We start from the raw sequence: 14,450 nt of genomic DNA on the forward strand, positions 1-14,450 counted from the left end.
ACCTCCACTGCCTGGCTGAACTTTTTAACTTCTAAGTAACATGAGCATCGTGTAGCTTAGTATTTAAGCTTATCTATTGTTAGTTCCCAATGATAAATTTTAAAATAATTGCTGCTTTTAAAAAGTAAACATTTTGAGTCTTGGTCACTACATCTGTTTCCTTATAAAAGCCGCCTGCCTGGTGCAGCCACCAGCCGAGGGCCCTGGCACACAGACTCAGTACTATGTCCTCGCCAGGTTTAGAAAATAAGTAGATTAGATTGTCTGTAGGGATGGATCCAATGTTAACTACGAAAAACTGATTAACTCGCTTATCTTCTAGTCTGGCTGAAACCAGAGGGTCACAACCTTAAGGCCTCAAGGCCAGCCTAAGCAACAATAGTGAGACCCTGTCTTAAAAAAACTAATAAGGCTGAACAGTTAGGTCAGTGGCCAAATGCTTGCCCAAATGGACAGGGCCTGGGTTCAAAGCCAGTACCACACAAAGAGAAGAGAGGAGAGCCAGCAGGCAGGTTAATGTGTTAAGGCCGCCTGCTCAGCTTTGTTCTGTCAGGTCGCTACAGGAAGTTGGTAGAGCTGGTAGCTTGAGAAATTCTCACCCAACATAAAAATTTTCTTGCCCAAAACTAGCAGTGTTCAAGTCAGTATTGCTAAGACAGTAACTTGAATGGGTGCAGCAAATACTTCTGTGATTATGATTTATTCTTTTATTTATTCTGGGGCTGGCCAATACTGTCTTTCTTTAGATAACACAGTGAATTGATGATGTCATAAATATTTTTTTTTCTTTTTTTTCTTTTTGGTTTTTTCAAGACGGTTTCTCCGTGTAGTTTTGGTGCCTGTCCTGGATCTTGCTCTGTAGACCAGGCTACCTCTGCCTCCCGAGTGCTGGGATCAAAGGCGAGTGCCACCGCCACCCAGCTGATGATGTCATATCTTACAGACCCAAGAACTGTTCTGTCCTGTAAGGCTTAAGTCCCATACCTCCATTTTTAACCAGTGCATCATTCATGGGTGTTGCAATGGTTTTACTTACAGATATTTTTAAATTTTGTTTTATCTCATTATCCCTAGCTGGACGACATGAATACCTTGCACATAAAATAACTTATTCTGAAGAAATACTCTAAAGTATGTACACTGTGGATTTACTTTAGAATTAGCAACAATGAAACATGGTAGAGTTCTTGCGTTGGAAGCCCAACGACCTGGTTTCAGACCCTAGTGCTGTAACAAGGCTTCAGAAGTCAAAACCTGTAAAGTCAGTGTGGTGACCCTTGCCTTTAATCTCGGCACCCATGAGACAGAGACTGCAGCTCTGTTCAAGGCCAGCCTGGGCTACATAGTGAGACCCTGTCTCCAAATCAACAAACTAACCAGAAATCCAGGTTTGGTGTCTGTAATCACGTCCATCACTTGCTTGTATTCTCAGGAGAATCATGACCTTTAAGCCAACCTGGGTTATATATCAAGACTGTCTTTAAGGGGAAGAAAAGTAAGTTTAATGGCAGGGACAGGTTGGAGAGATGGCTCATTGGTTAAGGCCCTGGGTTTGGTTCATGGCACCCACACTCTCAGCCATCCCTGCCTCCAGTCCAGGGTATCCAATACCATCGTTGTCCTCTGACCCCTGTAGGCGCGCGCGCACACACGCACACACACACACACACACACACAGAGGCAGGAAAACATGCATGTAAACCTGAAAAATCCTTATAGATATTTTCTGTGGGGTAATGATGTCACTAATAAATGTTCTCAAAATAAATAACTGCCAGCCTATATTGTTTGACACATCTGAAAGAATAAACTGCCTATCATGGTATATTATTTGTTGTTAGGGCTTTGAACAATCTTGAATATATTTTAATGTATTACAATTATCTTTGCATTCTTAACAATAATTATTTTAGGTCTACTGGCTATTCAGAGGTGATCGTTGTGGTTGGAGGCTGTGAACGAGTTGGAGGATTTAATCTTCCATACACTGAGTGCTATGATCCAGTAACAGGAGAATGGAAGTCCTTGGCCAAGCTTCCAGAATTTACCAAATCAGAGTATGCTGTCTGTGCACTAAGGAATGATATTCTTGTTTCAGGTAAATAAAAAATTATTACAGTAGCTACTGTTTTTGATTTAGGTACAGATTGACTGTTTTAAAAATAATACTATTTTGTTGAGTGTGAAATGGATATTTCAGGCCAACTAATTTATACAAAACTGAAAAGACCTTTTGCCCTTGAAAACCAGAATGATTTACAAAAGATCAACCAGAAAATGCTTTTGGTCGTGGTATTTGAAATGCTTTTACATATGCTTAGAGTATATGTATTTTAACTGTGTGTGTGTGTGTGTGTGTGTGTGTGTGTGTGTCTGTGTGCACTCGAGCATATTTAAGTGTTTTCTGTGTGTGTTTGTGTGTGTGTATACAAGTACACACGAGTGCACGTGCGTGCATGTAGGAGAGCATAGAAGTGCCTGCAGAGGCCAAAAGAGGTCATCAGCTCTGGAGCTGAAGTTATAGGCAGCTGTAAGCTCATGGGGTTGCTGGGAACACTCAGGTCCTCTGGAAGAGAGAGGGGCAGCCGTTCAGACCGTGGAGCCACCTCTCCAGCCTAATTATGGTTTAACTTTATCCCTTTGGGTTTTAAAGGATCTCTGTAAACAATTGAGTCAGAAGTACTCACATGTTTAATTTGCCTGTTTTCTGAAATTTTCTCCCAAAGTTAAATCAATTAAAATTTTTCTATAAAATCCTTGAGTTGAACATATTTACTATGTGTGATGTCCTAAAATTCAGAAAAAAATGACATATTTTCAAAAAGTATATCTAGTATCTGTGATTTGAAGCCTGATGACTGACAAATAACTTAATTAGCCTTGCAGATTATTTTACTACCCAGTGAATGGCACTACAACATATACCTGATTTTGTATGGTCTTTAAAATAGTCGTGCTGTTTGTAGTTATCCGATGCCTGATTTGTAAAACTCACTGTCTGTCTTATCCTTATGGAGCTTATGGTCATTATTTCTCAAGGTAATAGCTGACAGGATTTAAACCTGCTCTGTGTGACCATTTCCATTAAGCTGGAGGGTTCCTCCTTTATTGGTTGAGCTAGTTCTGAACCTCTCAGATTGAATGGGTCAATTCTGCTTTGTTTACCTATGTGTTAGTGGCATAGATCTCTTGGTCATGTTTAGTGACGTTGCTGAATGTGCACTGTTTTACATTTGAAGGTGGAAGAATCAACAGCCGCGATGTCTGGATTTATAACTCACAGCTAAATATCTGGATCAGAGTTGCGTCTCTAAATAAAGGCAGATGGCGCCACAAAATGGCTGTCCTCCTTGGTAAAGTAAGAGAAACGGCTTTATTACTACTGCTGGGATATGTCCAAAAGAAATGCCACAGCTGTGGCTTGCACTTCCCTCTGGGTGTTTTGGCTTCAAGTGGTATTTCCTTCCATTCCTAACCAAGATAAACTAAAGACACAAACAATATGACACTGTACTTTTTGAATAGATATTTTGTTCTCCCGATTTCAAATTTGTGGCAGTACAGCACATTTCTCACACACTGGAATCCAAATCTGAAGAAGAACTGGAAAGGCGTGTCTGATACAAACCAGGCCGGTGTCTAGTCCACACAGCTCCTTCCCTTTTACTGACTTTGGCAATCAAGCAGAAAAAGGTTTTAGTTTAAGTGGTATTATTTAGCCTTCTTTATTTGTGAAAGAGGAGATAAAACTCTCCAGCATGCTCTGCGTGTGTGTGTGTGTGTGTGTGTGTGTGTGTGTGTGTGTGTGTGTGATGCATGTGTAAATTTTCAGGTTCACACACGTGATACGTGGAGGCCAGGGGAGGATGTCACATGTCCTGTTCTTAAACTTCACCTTACTCCCTTGAGGCAGGGTGCCAACCACAAGCCCCATCCCCTACAGCACTGCTGTTACAGGACATTGTCTTGTTTTTATGTGGGTGTTGGGGATTTGAACTCAGATCCTTATACTCTTACTTGCTGAACCATTTCCTCAGCCCCTTCACCAACATGTTTTCTAGGATATCTATTATAGACTACAGCTAACAAACGTATTAAAATGATGCAACTGGATGCCAAACAGGATGCTCCACCTGTAATCCTGGCTCTTGGGGGCCCAAGTCAGGTCTGTCACAAGTTCCAGGCCAGCCTCAGCTACACACTAATACTGTGTCTCAAATTTTTTTTTTTTACAATTTGGGTTCTGAACATTAACTACCATTATTTAATCTGAAACTGGTCTGTGAGTTAGTGGTTTGGGACTTTTTTTTTTTTTTTTAAGGCAGCTCACTGTGTATCCCTGGCAGGCCTGGAACTCATAGAAATCCACCTGCCTCTGCCCCCTGAGTGCCTCCTCTTAAAGCACTGCACTCACTTTTTAACATTAAACAGATAGAGAAGCTCCGCTTGTTCCTGAGGAATGTGGAACTGTTAGCCATTCCCCAATGCCGTCTTTATCACCTTGTCTGAAACACCTCAAATGAAGTGAAATGAGTCTCCCCTTGGCCTGTGGCACCCCTTTCTGAGAAGATGTGCTATCTTAGGCTCCACTGGGACACGTTTCAGAGCCACCAGTGGAAAACCAGAACTTAGTCCAATCAGAGTGGTTGCCCTGGTGGCCTCCCTCTCAGCCTCTCCTTCGCCCTGTCCCCACAGAGGCGTCCTGAAACCTTCATAGTATGGAACACTAGAGGTCCTTGAACAGTTCCAAAGCTGTTGCTTAGTTGGACACAGTGATACACGCCTGTAACCCCAGTGCTTGCAAGGCAGAGGCAGAGAGATCAAAAGTTAAACCAGCCTGGCCTATATATAGCAAGTTTGGGGCAAGCTTGGACTGTACCTCTCTCTCAAAAAAATAAAAGAAAATAACAGCAGAGGAGAGCATGGGAATCTTAAGCCCAATGTATATTATACACTTACATAAAAGTATCCTTATATACAATGAATATACACAAGGAAAAAATGTTGTATCGTTAAAGGAATTAAAAATATTTTTAAATGAAGGTCAATATCTTGTTTGAGATGTGTGTATATGATTGCCACATGTGTGTAGGTGCCTGTGGAGGGCAGAAGATGGCATTGAATCCCCTGGAATTGAGTTCCTGGCAGTTGTGAGGCACCCAATGTGAGGGCTGGGATTCAAACTCCAGGCTCCGCAAGAGTAGAATGTGCTCGTAACTGAATAGCCGTCTGTCCAGCCCCTGTTTTTGGTCATGGATCTCATGAAGCGTGGGCTGACTTCCAGCTCCATAACTGAGGATGACTTAACTCTTGATTCTCCTTCCACCAGCTCTAAAGTACTGGAATGGCATTCATGCACCCCACTCCAGTATCCTTTAAAAGAAACAGTCATTTCAGCTCAGTGGGGGTAAAGCATTTGCCACACAAGTGTGAGGATCAGAGTTCAAATCCAAAGAACCTACATAAAACCAGGAGCAGGAGCACACATGTAATCTAGTGCTCCTGTGTCAAACTGGGTAGTAAAGACCGGGGAATTCCTGGAAGCTCCTGGGCAACCAGTCTGGCATACACAATGGAAGACAATGAGACCCTGTTTCTAAAAATGTAGATGGCTCCGACTGGCACTCAAGCTTGACCTCTGACCTATACAGACATACCAGATACTACAGTGGAAAGAGAGATCCACCTCCAGAAAGTTGTCCTCTCACTTCCACACAAGCACCAGACACATGATAGTAATTTTCTTTCTAAGGACAAAACAGGCCGGCAAGATGGCTCAGTGGGTAGAAGTGCTTGTGGCCAAGCCTGACACCTGAGCTTTCTCTCGGAGATGCACACCGTGGAAGGAGGACACTTACTCTCAGAGCTTGTCCTCTGACTTCCACGTATAACACAGTGGAGTGCGTGCACACGATAAATAAATTTTAAAAAATACAAAGTATTGCTGGAGAAGTCGGTGCTAAAATAAGAGATTACAAATGAAGTATAACAAAAATAATTTCTAATTATTTAAGCCATACATAAAAGGCAAATAAAAAGGAATGCTGTCTCAAAATCCATATGTGAGTGAACTCTTAATTTACTTGACAAACGTTAGGTTGTTTGATGTGATGGTAACCAAAGCAAGCTGGTCATTGTGGCCCATAGAATCCTAGCTCTTGGGAAGCTGAGGCAGGATGATGTCAAGTTCAAGGCCACTTTGGGCTATGTAGCAGGACCATCTCGTTAAATAAATAAATAAGCAAACAAACATGGTAGCACACTTCTGTTCTGCTGTCTCCACCTGAGGCAGGAGGATGAAGAGTCAGAGAGCAGCTAAGCTGTCTGAAATCCTATCTCCAACAACAACAAAAAATAGTTCAAAGCTTAGAAGGACTGTATTTTTAAAAACATATTTCATCTCGTACACAGCAAGTACACAGCTCATGGGAACTATTCTGAAAATTAGAATAAGGCTAAATTCAGACCTGTGAAATTATTTACATTTATAAACACTGTTATAGGAGCTGGAGAAATGGCTCAGCAGTCAGAAGCACTGGCTGCTTTTGCAGACGGCCTGGATTCAGTTCTCTGCACCCACATGGCCGCTCACAACTATAGCTCCAGTTCCAGGGGATCCAGTGCCCTCTCAGCCTCTGGGCAGCAGGCGCACATGCTATGACAAGCATCCATACAAAACACATCAATCTTAAATAAATCTACAGAGAAACTTAGGATGCCGTAGAATGAAGCATCTTAGAAAAGGAAATAATTATTAAGGAATATTTAATATGAGTCTGGCTTTGTGGCATATGCCTCTAATCCCAGATGCTGAGGCAGGAGAATAGCAAATTTAAGACCAGCTTGGGCTTCATAGTAGTGAAGTCCCGCCCCCAGAAAAAAATACCTCAGAAACCTTACACATTTAGAAAGAAGTAATGCAGCAGCAGAAACTCAGATTTTCTTAGTCCAGAAGCATCTTAACGTCAGTGTTCATGGTGTGCGTCTGTTGTTTACATATGTGTGTAGAGTAGATCATATTTAACCTCCAAAGTTGAACTATGTGTCAGGTGTTGTCAGGTGAGACTTGACACAGACTTGGAAGGCTGAAGCAGGAGGATTGCCACAAGTTTAAGGCCAGCCTATGTTATAGAGTGAGGCCTTGTCTCAGAAATCACAAAAAAGATTATGTGACGATGTTCTATATTATTATTTACAGTTTTTAAATTAAAGAATTATTTGTGTGTGTTTGTGTTGAGTGTTTTTTGTTGAATGTATGCACATGTCTGTGCCCTTGAAGGCCAGAAAATGGTGTCAGATCCCCTAAAGCTGAAATTACCCTGTGTGGGTGCTGGGAATAGAACCCGGGTCCTCCACAGGCGCTCTTGACTGCTGGGATGCTGGGAATAGAACCCGGGTCCTCCACAGGCGCTCCTGACTGCTGAGCCGTCTCTCTGGCACCATGTTGGTTTGTTTGCTTGGAACAAGACACATTACACTTGAGAAATGGGCACTAGAAGTGGTGTTGGCTGCTGTGGATATACAAAAGCACACGGAGGGATAAATTATGGGTGATTTAAGTCACAAGGTGTGAAGTTTAACATTCATTGATGACCTGTAAAAGGATTGATGGTGTTTAAGAAAGATAGAATGTGATTATGGGAGCTGTGAAATGATGTGACCCTCGGGCACGTTACCTTTGGTGATGATGGAAAGCAGCAGGAAGGGCAGGCATGAGAGATCCTACGGAAGACCCATTGACCTTCACAGTTAGTTAGATGTGGCAAAAGGAGTTGATGATAATTATCGTCCATTAAAAGAAATGTGGCTATGAAACTGGAAAGCTTGATTAAAAGTTTCTTATATAGCCATGTGGCGGCGGCGCACCTGTTCAATCCCAACGCTGGGGAGGCAGAGGCAGGTAGATCTCTGAGTTTGAGGCCAGCCTGGTCTACAGAGCAAGTTCCAGGACAGTCAGGGCTACAGAGGAAACCCTGTCTCAGAAATAATAATAATAATTCTGATATATCCATGATGCACAAAGGATTGTTTGCATGTAAGCCATTCACTAAATGTCTTGTTTATGGCTTTGGCTGTCATATAAAGGTATTGCCCCACCACTGTTCATGGAAAATGTTGAGAAAGCTCTTTGAATTCACTGTGTCTCAGGTGTTTTTCTAGCTGCTCTTGGTACTAAAAGATGGGCCTTGCCTTCAGAGAGCTCACACTATTGACCCTTACCTGGTGTTGTAGTTGTATAGCTTTATTACTTTATAACCAAATATCTCATTGCTGAGTGAACAAGAATTGAAAAACCTTATTCCCGTGGGTATGGTAAAAACTTGTTCTTCAAAGGAGGTGAAAAAAAACATAGCAAGTCATAGACAAAGCCCAGGTATATACAGTAAGGTAAACAAATACACAGTATGCCTGTGTGATTAAAATGTCACTGAAGGGAACATACCAGAAAAGGCTCTGTAGTGGCAGTAGTCAGAGGGTTGCTGAGAAATGAAAAAGTCTCAGAAAACTCGACTAAATAACATTGTAGTCATAGCTGTCGAGGCTTCAGATGAGAGGGACCCTCTAATTTTAAGTGAGCAGATCAACATTTTAGACTTGCCCCGAAGATTCTTTCCCTGCATTTCACATACAGGTATATGTTGTCGGAGGCTATGACGGGCAAAACAGACTTAGCAGTGTCGAGTGTTACGACTCCTTTTCAAATCGCTGGACGGAAGTTGCGCCCCTTAAGGAAGCAGTGAGCTCTCCTGCAGTGACGAGCTGTGTCGGGAAGTTGTTTGTGATTGGCGGAGGACCTGATGATAACACTTGCTCTGATAAGGTAAGCTGTGTGCTCAGAGAACGCCCTGCTGTTTAAAAGGGGAGACAGATGGCCTGTGGAGTGATAGTTAGCTAGGTCACCAAGTGTGAGGGATCTTTTCAAAATGGTCTGCTGTCCTGTTCTGAGCGAAAGCACTGAATATCAAGTCGCCACAGTGACACCATTATACAGCCAGTAATTTGCAGTGTGTAACAGATGTGGTTAAACCTTTTTGAGCCGGGCGGTGGTGGCGCACGCCTTTAATCCCAGCACTTGGGAGGCAGAGCCAGGCGGATCTCTGTGAGTTCGAGGCCAGCCTGGGCTACCAAGTGAGTTCCAGGAAAGGCGCAAAGCTACACAGAGAAACCCTGTCTCGAAAAACAAAAAAACAAACAAAAAAAAAAAAAAAAACCTTTTTGAAATGAGGCTGATCTCAGTAAAATCCTTTACTGTTGTCTACAGGATTTAAATGCAACACAGAAAAGGAATGAGCGAAGGTCAAGGCACTAATGAAACTGCTTCTGCTTCCAGCTGGGTCATTTCTTAAACTTTTGAAGGGTGTTTTGGGTTTTGTTGTTTGGTTTGGTTTAGTTTGGTTTTTGTTTTTAGAACAAAAGCAGAGGAAAGATTTCCTCTATAGTGTAAACAGAGGATGGCCCAAAGTAGCTGCAGCTCATTCAACTCAGGGACAGAAGAATGTGTGCTGTCCTGGCATTTCAGGAGATGCCATGTTGATTCTGAGGAAGGGTATCCAATGGCTAGTTGGTTTGGTAGTGATATGGAATTTCATCAGTCAATTCATTTATTTTCTTACTTCAATGTTAATCTGTCATCAGATGGTCAAGGTGCTCACCACCAAACCTGCTGATCTGAGTTCAATCCCCAGCTCCTGGGCTAGGGGAGCACCAGCTCTGCCAGTTGTCCTCTGACTCCACATGGGGGCACGGTGGCAGTAAAGAGATAAAGCTACCTAAAAATACTAAATCAAGGTTGCCTCGTTCTTCTGAAGTGAGTGATGGTTTTTAGTGGCGCTCTTACCCTGCAAGGAAAAGTCGTGAAACACGATAGAATCCACTAACGAGAGTTTTATTAAGACAAGGACAAAGGGATAGATGTGATCGCGCCTGCTGAAAGGACACATGAGGGAGAAGGGGGCGGGGGGATGGGGCCTGCCTTTTTAAGGGCCAGCCCGCACATGTGCGCACAGGCCCACATGGCTACTCCACGCATGCACATAGATCATGTGGTCATGCCACGTGCAATTTATGTGACCACATAGAACAGGACTGTGACCGAAATGACTGAGTGTCCTGCCGGGGCATGCTGGACCATGGGGCATGGCTGGAATTCCTATCAGTAAGGACTACCTAAACACATAAAGAAATTATATTCAGGGGCTGGAGAGATGGCTCAGAGGTTAAGAGCACTGACTGCTCTTCCAGAGGTCCTGAGTTCAATTCCCAGCAACCACATGGTGGCTCACAACCATCTGTAATGAGATCTGGTGCCCTCTTCTGGCCTGCAGCCATACATGCTGTATACATAATAAATAAATAAATCTTTAAAAAAAAAAAAAAAATTATATTCAGATGGAGACATGATTAACTTACATAAAGCAATTTCAGAAAAACGTAAGACTTACTTTTAGTGTACATTAGTAAACCTGGAGGCCATTCTTCTTGGAAATAATCTGTGTGTATTTTGTTACTGTCTTCTGCTTGACGGTAATAAATTAGCCTTTCTTTGGTGATTTTCTCTTTTTTCAATCAAAGGAGTTTTATCCTTCACCCAAAAAGTAAGAATTTTCTTAATTCATAAATTTTATTAATCAAACTAACCTCATTTAATTCTTTGAATTAATGGCATTTGATTTTTAACCATGATTCTATATATTGACAGATTTTTAAAGCAAATTTACATATTTGTTTAGACAACTTGCTCCCTATTTTTCTGTATTATTAGGTCCAATCTTACGATCCAGAAACCAATTCTTGGCTACTTCGTGCAGCTATCCCAATTGCCAAGAGGTGCATAACAGCCGTGTCTCTGAACAACCTGATCTACGTGGCTGGGGGACTGACCAAGGCGGTGTATTGTTACGACCCTGTGGAAGACTACTGGATGCATGTACAAAACACATTCAGCCGACAGGTAACAGCACAGAGGCCAACCAGAAGCTAAGAGCAAATAAGTGACATGATTATTTACTAGAATTTCACTTTCCAAATATTTCATAATTTTTAAACTCCCTCCCAAGGAATTGTTTTTTATTCTTTTATGTTCTTTTGTGGTGCTGGGGATCGGTCCAGGACCTCATGAACACTAAAGTAAACACTCTACACTGAACTCCATACTCTGCCCCAAGGGTTAGCTTCTTTTTAATCAACCCAACATGAAGCATCCATTGTATTTAGGCTTTTGACTGAAAAAACTCAGCCTTCACATTTTTCAAAATATTGTTCCGTTCTCCTGCATTTTCTCTTTGCTATTTCAGAAGAGGAGGTCAGACTGAGGGCCTCTGTTCAGAGGCTTGTTAGTTTTACTGTAAAGGAGATGGTTGTGCTCAGGCCTCTCATCCACACACTCCACCTGAAGCCAGAGCGGCCCTTTATCTCTGCTGTCCAGAAAGGGTCCAGCCCCGGGTTCTTGGCTCTGCTCACCTTCCTTTGACTACCAAAATGCTGCTTCTGATGCTGGGATTCTGTCTCTCCTCATGTTAGTGTGTGCACGGGGATGTGGGTGCCCAGAGAGACCAGAGGAGGGGCCGCTCTCCTGGAGCCTCAGTTACAGGTGGTTGTGAGCCACCTGATGTGGGTGCTGGGAACCAAACTGCAGCCCTCTGCAGATGGCAGAGGTGCTCTTACCTCTGAGCCAGCCTGCTCCCCGCAAATGTATTCTCCCTTTCTTTTTCTTCCTTTCTTTGATTGGCTGGCTGGATTTTGTCTTTCTGTCTTTCTTTTTTTAGACAAGGTCTCACTGTGTAGCCCTGACTGGCTTGGAACTACTGTCCTCTCCCTCCTGAATGCGGAGAGTCAAGATGTGCAGCATACCCAGCCTCCAAAGACACGTTCTTAAAGGTCACCAGGAGGCATCTCTCCTGTTGTTTTCTTAGTCCTTGTTTTTTCCACTCCGTCTTCAATGAGTGCTGCTTAGCCTCTTTCCCCTGACTTAACTCCAGTTGACTTCTGAATTACTTCATTTGCTGCTCAGGGCTCTCCTTGTTCTAACCCTTGTTCCCACCTGCTGTGGGACACTGTCCATGGTGCTCCAAGGCTGCAGACTTACAGCGGATCTGCCTCCTCTCCTGGTCTGTGTCCAGACATCCTAGACACCTCACTAGGTTTCTTCACAGTCTCTAAAAGAGGGATGCTCACACACTGGAGCTGTCCTCAGAGTCCTGTCCTCCAGTCTAGCTTCTCTAAGCCGCTTTGCTACAGTTGTTCTCCAAACAAATCTCGTTATGTCCCCTTGACTGGAAACCTACTGAACGAACTCCCAAACCTCCCTGCTTTGTTCGAGACCCTCTCGTGTCTCCTCTTTGTTTTCTTTCCCGCTTGCTGTTAGCCAAAGGGCTTTGCTTTTTCTTTTCTTTTCTTTTCTTTTCTTTTCTTTTCTTTTCTTTTCTTTTCTTTTCTTTTCTTTTCTTTTCTTTGAGACAGGGTTTCTCTGTGTAGCCCAGGCTGCCCCAAAACTCACAGAGACCCACCTGCCTCCGCCACCCAAGTGCTGGGACTAAAGATGTGTGCCACCATGCTCCGCTAATCGTTTTTCCGATATCATTTCCTGTAACTTTGTTCCAGTTATATTATTAAGTGTGTGTTTTTATTTTCAGTACAGATCACATGTTGTTTCGGATTGTTGATCCCCCGGCCTCTGATGCTTTTCTACCTCTGTACTTGTAATTCCACTCATCTTCCAACAACAAACGCAGGTTATCTCGGTTAGAACTGACCTTTTCCCCACAGTTTTTGTAGTATTCACACTGAGTATAGCAGTTGTGTACTCAAAGTTTCTGCTTATTTAATTGTGTCGATTGGTTGATTTTGGTTTTTTGACTGGTTCTCAAGTAGCTGAACCTAGCCTTGAACTCTGGATCCTCCTGCCCCCACAGCTGTCTACTACAGTGCCAGGATCCCTTAGGAGTTTTGGTTCATTTTTAATGTTACTTGTTTGTGTGTATGTATGTTTGTTTGTGTGTATGTATGTTTGTTTGTGTGTATGTATGTTTGTTTGTGTGTACGTATGTGTGCACAGCACATGTGGAGGTCAGAGGACAACATCAGGACCCCACTGTGTGGACCCCGGAATGGAACACAAGTGGTTGGGATTGGCGAGAAACACCTTCTAACCACATGCCCTCTACCAGGTCCCCTTGTGGTTTGTTAGGAGTATGAATGTGAATTATGTGTGCATGCCATATGTGTGAATGCCCCAGGTATGAGAAAAGAACGTTGGATCCCCTGGAATGACTGCTGGGAACTGAACTTGGGTCCTCTGGAATAGCAGCAAGCACCCTTAACCACTAAGCCATTTCTTTCCACTGCCCTGGACTGGTTTTGTTTGTTTGTTTCTTTCTGGATTGTATTTGATTTGTGGGTCTGTGTGAATGTATGCCGCACGGATGCAGGTGCCCTTGGAGACCAGGAGAGGGCATCACATCTCCTGGAGCTGGACTTAACAGGCAGTTGAACTGCCCGGTGCAGGTGCTGAGAACTGAACGTGGGTCCTCTGGAAGAACAGCCAGTGCTCTTGAGGCACTGAGCCATCTCCAGCCCCTGTCCTGGATTTTTAAATGTTTATTTCCTATACTGGAATTCAGCCTTCTTTAGGATACTGTTGAATTAGCAATTCGTTTCCTCTATATCTTCGTATGTTCATGTTCAAAATGTAGTTTGCTGAATTAGTGAACAAATGAAGTAAATAGCCTGACCAGTCTCCAACCCCACATGTGCTCCTTCCTACTGGGGCACACAATCTCTAATGAATTTTTTTTAAGTAAGTGGGGAGCATTTTTAAGTCAGTAATGAATATTTCTTTTCCTTCTTCGGTACATCAAGCATTTAAACTGTTGTTAAAGTTTAGAATAGTTATATGAGGAGAAATATGAAAGCAAGTTTGTAATCTCAGCACTTGTTGTGGGTACTGAGACAGGAGGATTGTTCAAGGCCAGCCTGGGCTACAGACTAGTAAGATTCTGTATATTTGGGTTTTTTTTAACTATTTGTTTTTATTTTATGTGCATTAGTGTTTTGCCTGCATGTATGTCTATGTGAGGGTGTCAGATACCCTGGAACTGGAGTTACGGAAAGCTGTGTATTGGGCACTGGGAACCAAACCCAGGTCCTCTTGGAGAGCATTCCGTGCTCCCAACCACCGAGCCATCTCTCCAGCCCCTGTATTTTTGTTTTTAAAGACTCCTCTTTATAAGAATATTTCTTTTGCCTAATAATTACTTACACAAATACAATTTGGCTAAGGATCTCATTGTATAGAATTAACTAAAAGTGTATTGGTGGCATTTCTGTGTCCCAGCCAAGACCTCTAGTAACAGAAGTTTTTTACTTTGATTAAAAACTGTTTTTCTCCGGGCGGTGGTGGTACACACCTTTAGTCCCAGCATTCGGGAGGCAGAGGCAGGCCAGCCTGGTCT

The 14,450-nt window shown here is 42.9% G+C and overlaps 1 protein-coding gene across 2 annotated transcripts in view; it reads left to right on the plus strand.

Annotated features, from left to right (window-relative positions):
- Nucleotides 1-14,450, plus strand: part of Klhl24 (kelch like family member 24) — a 40,541-nt gene that overhangs the window by 19,836 nt on the left and 6,255 nt on the right. For both annotated transcript variants that reach the window (XM_059277737.1, XM_059277738.1), the window contains exons 4-7: nucleotides 1,914-2,098; nucleotides 3,240-3,358; nucleotides 8,633-8,821; nucleotides 10,763-10,951. In XM_059277737.1, coding sequence (XP_059133720.1) covers nucleotides 1,914-2,098; nucleotides 3,240-3,358; nucleotides 8,633-8,821; nucleotides 10,763-10,951 — 682 coding nt within the window. The remainder of the gene's footprint in view (nucleotides 1-1,913; nucleotides 2,099-3,239; nucleotides 3,359-8,632; nucleotides 8,822-10,762; nucleotides 10,952-14,450) is intronic.

This window comes from Peromyscus eremicus, chromosome 12, assembly GCF_949786415.1.
Source record: "Peromyscus eremicus chromosome 12, PerEre_H2_v1, whole genome shotgun sequence".
Classification (NCBI taxonomy): domain Eukaryota; kingdom Metazoa; phylum Chordata; class Mammalia; order Rodentia; family Cricetidae; genus Peromyscus; species Peromyscus eremicus.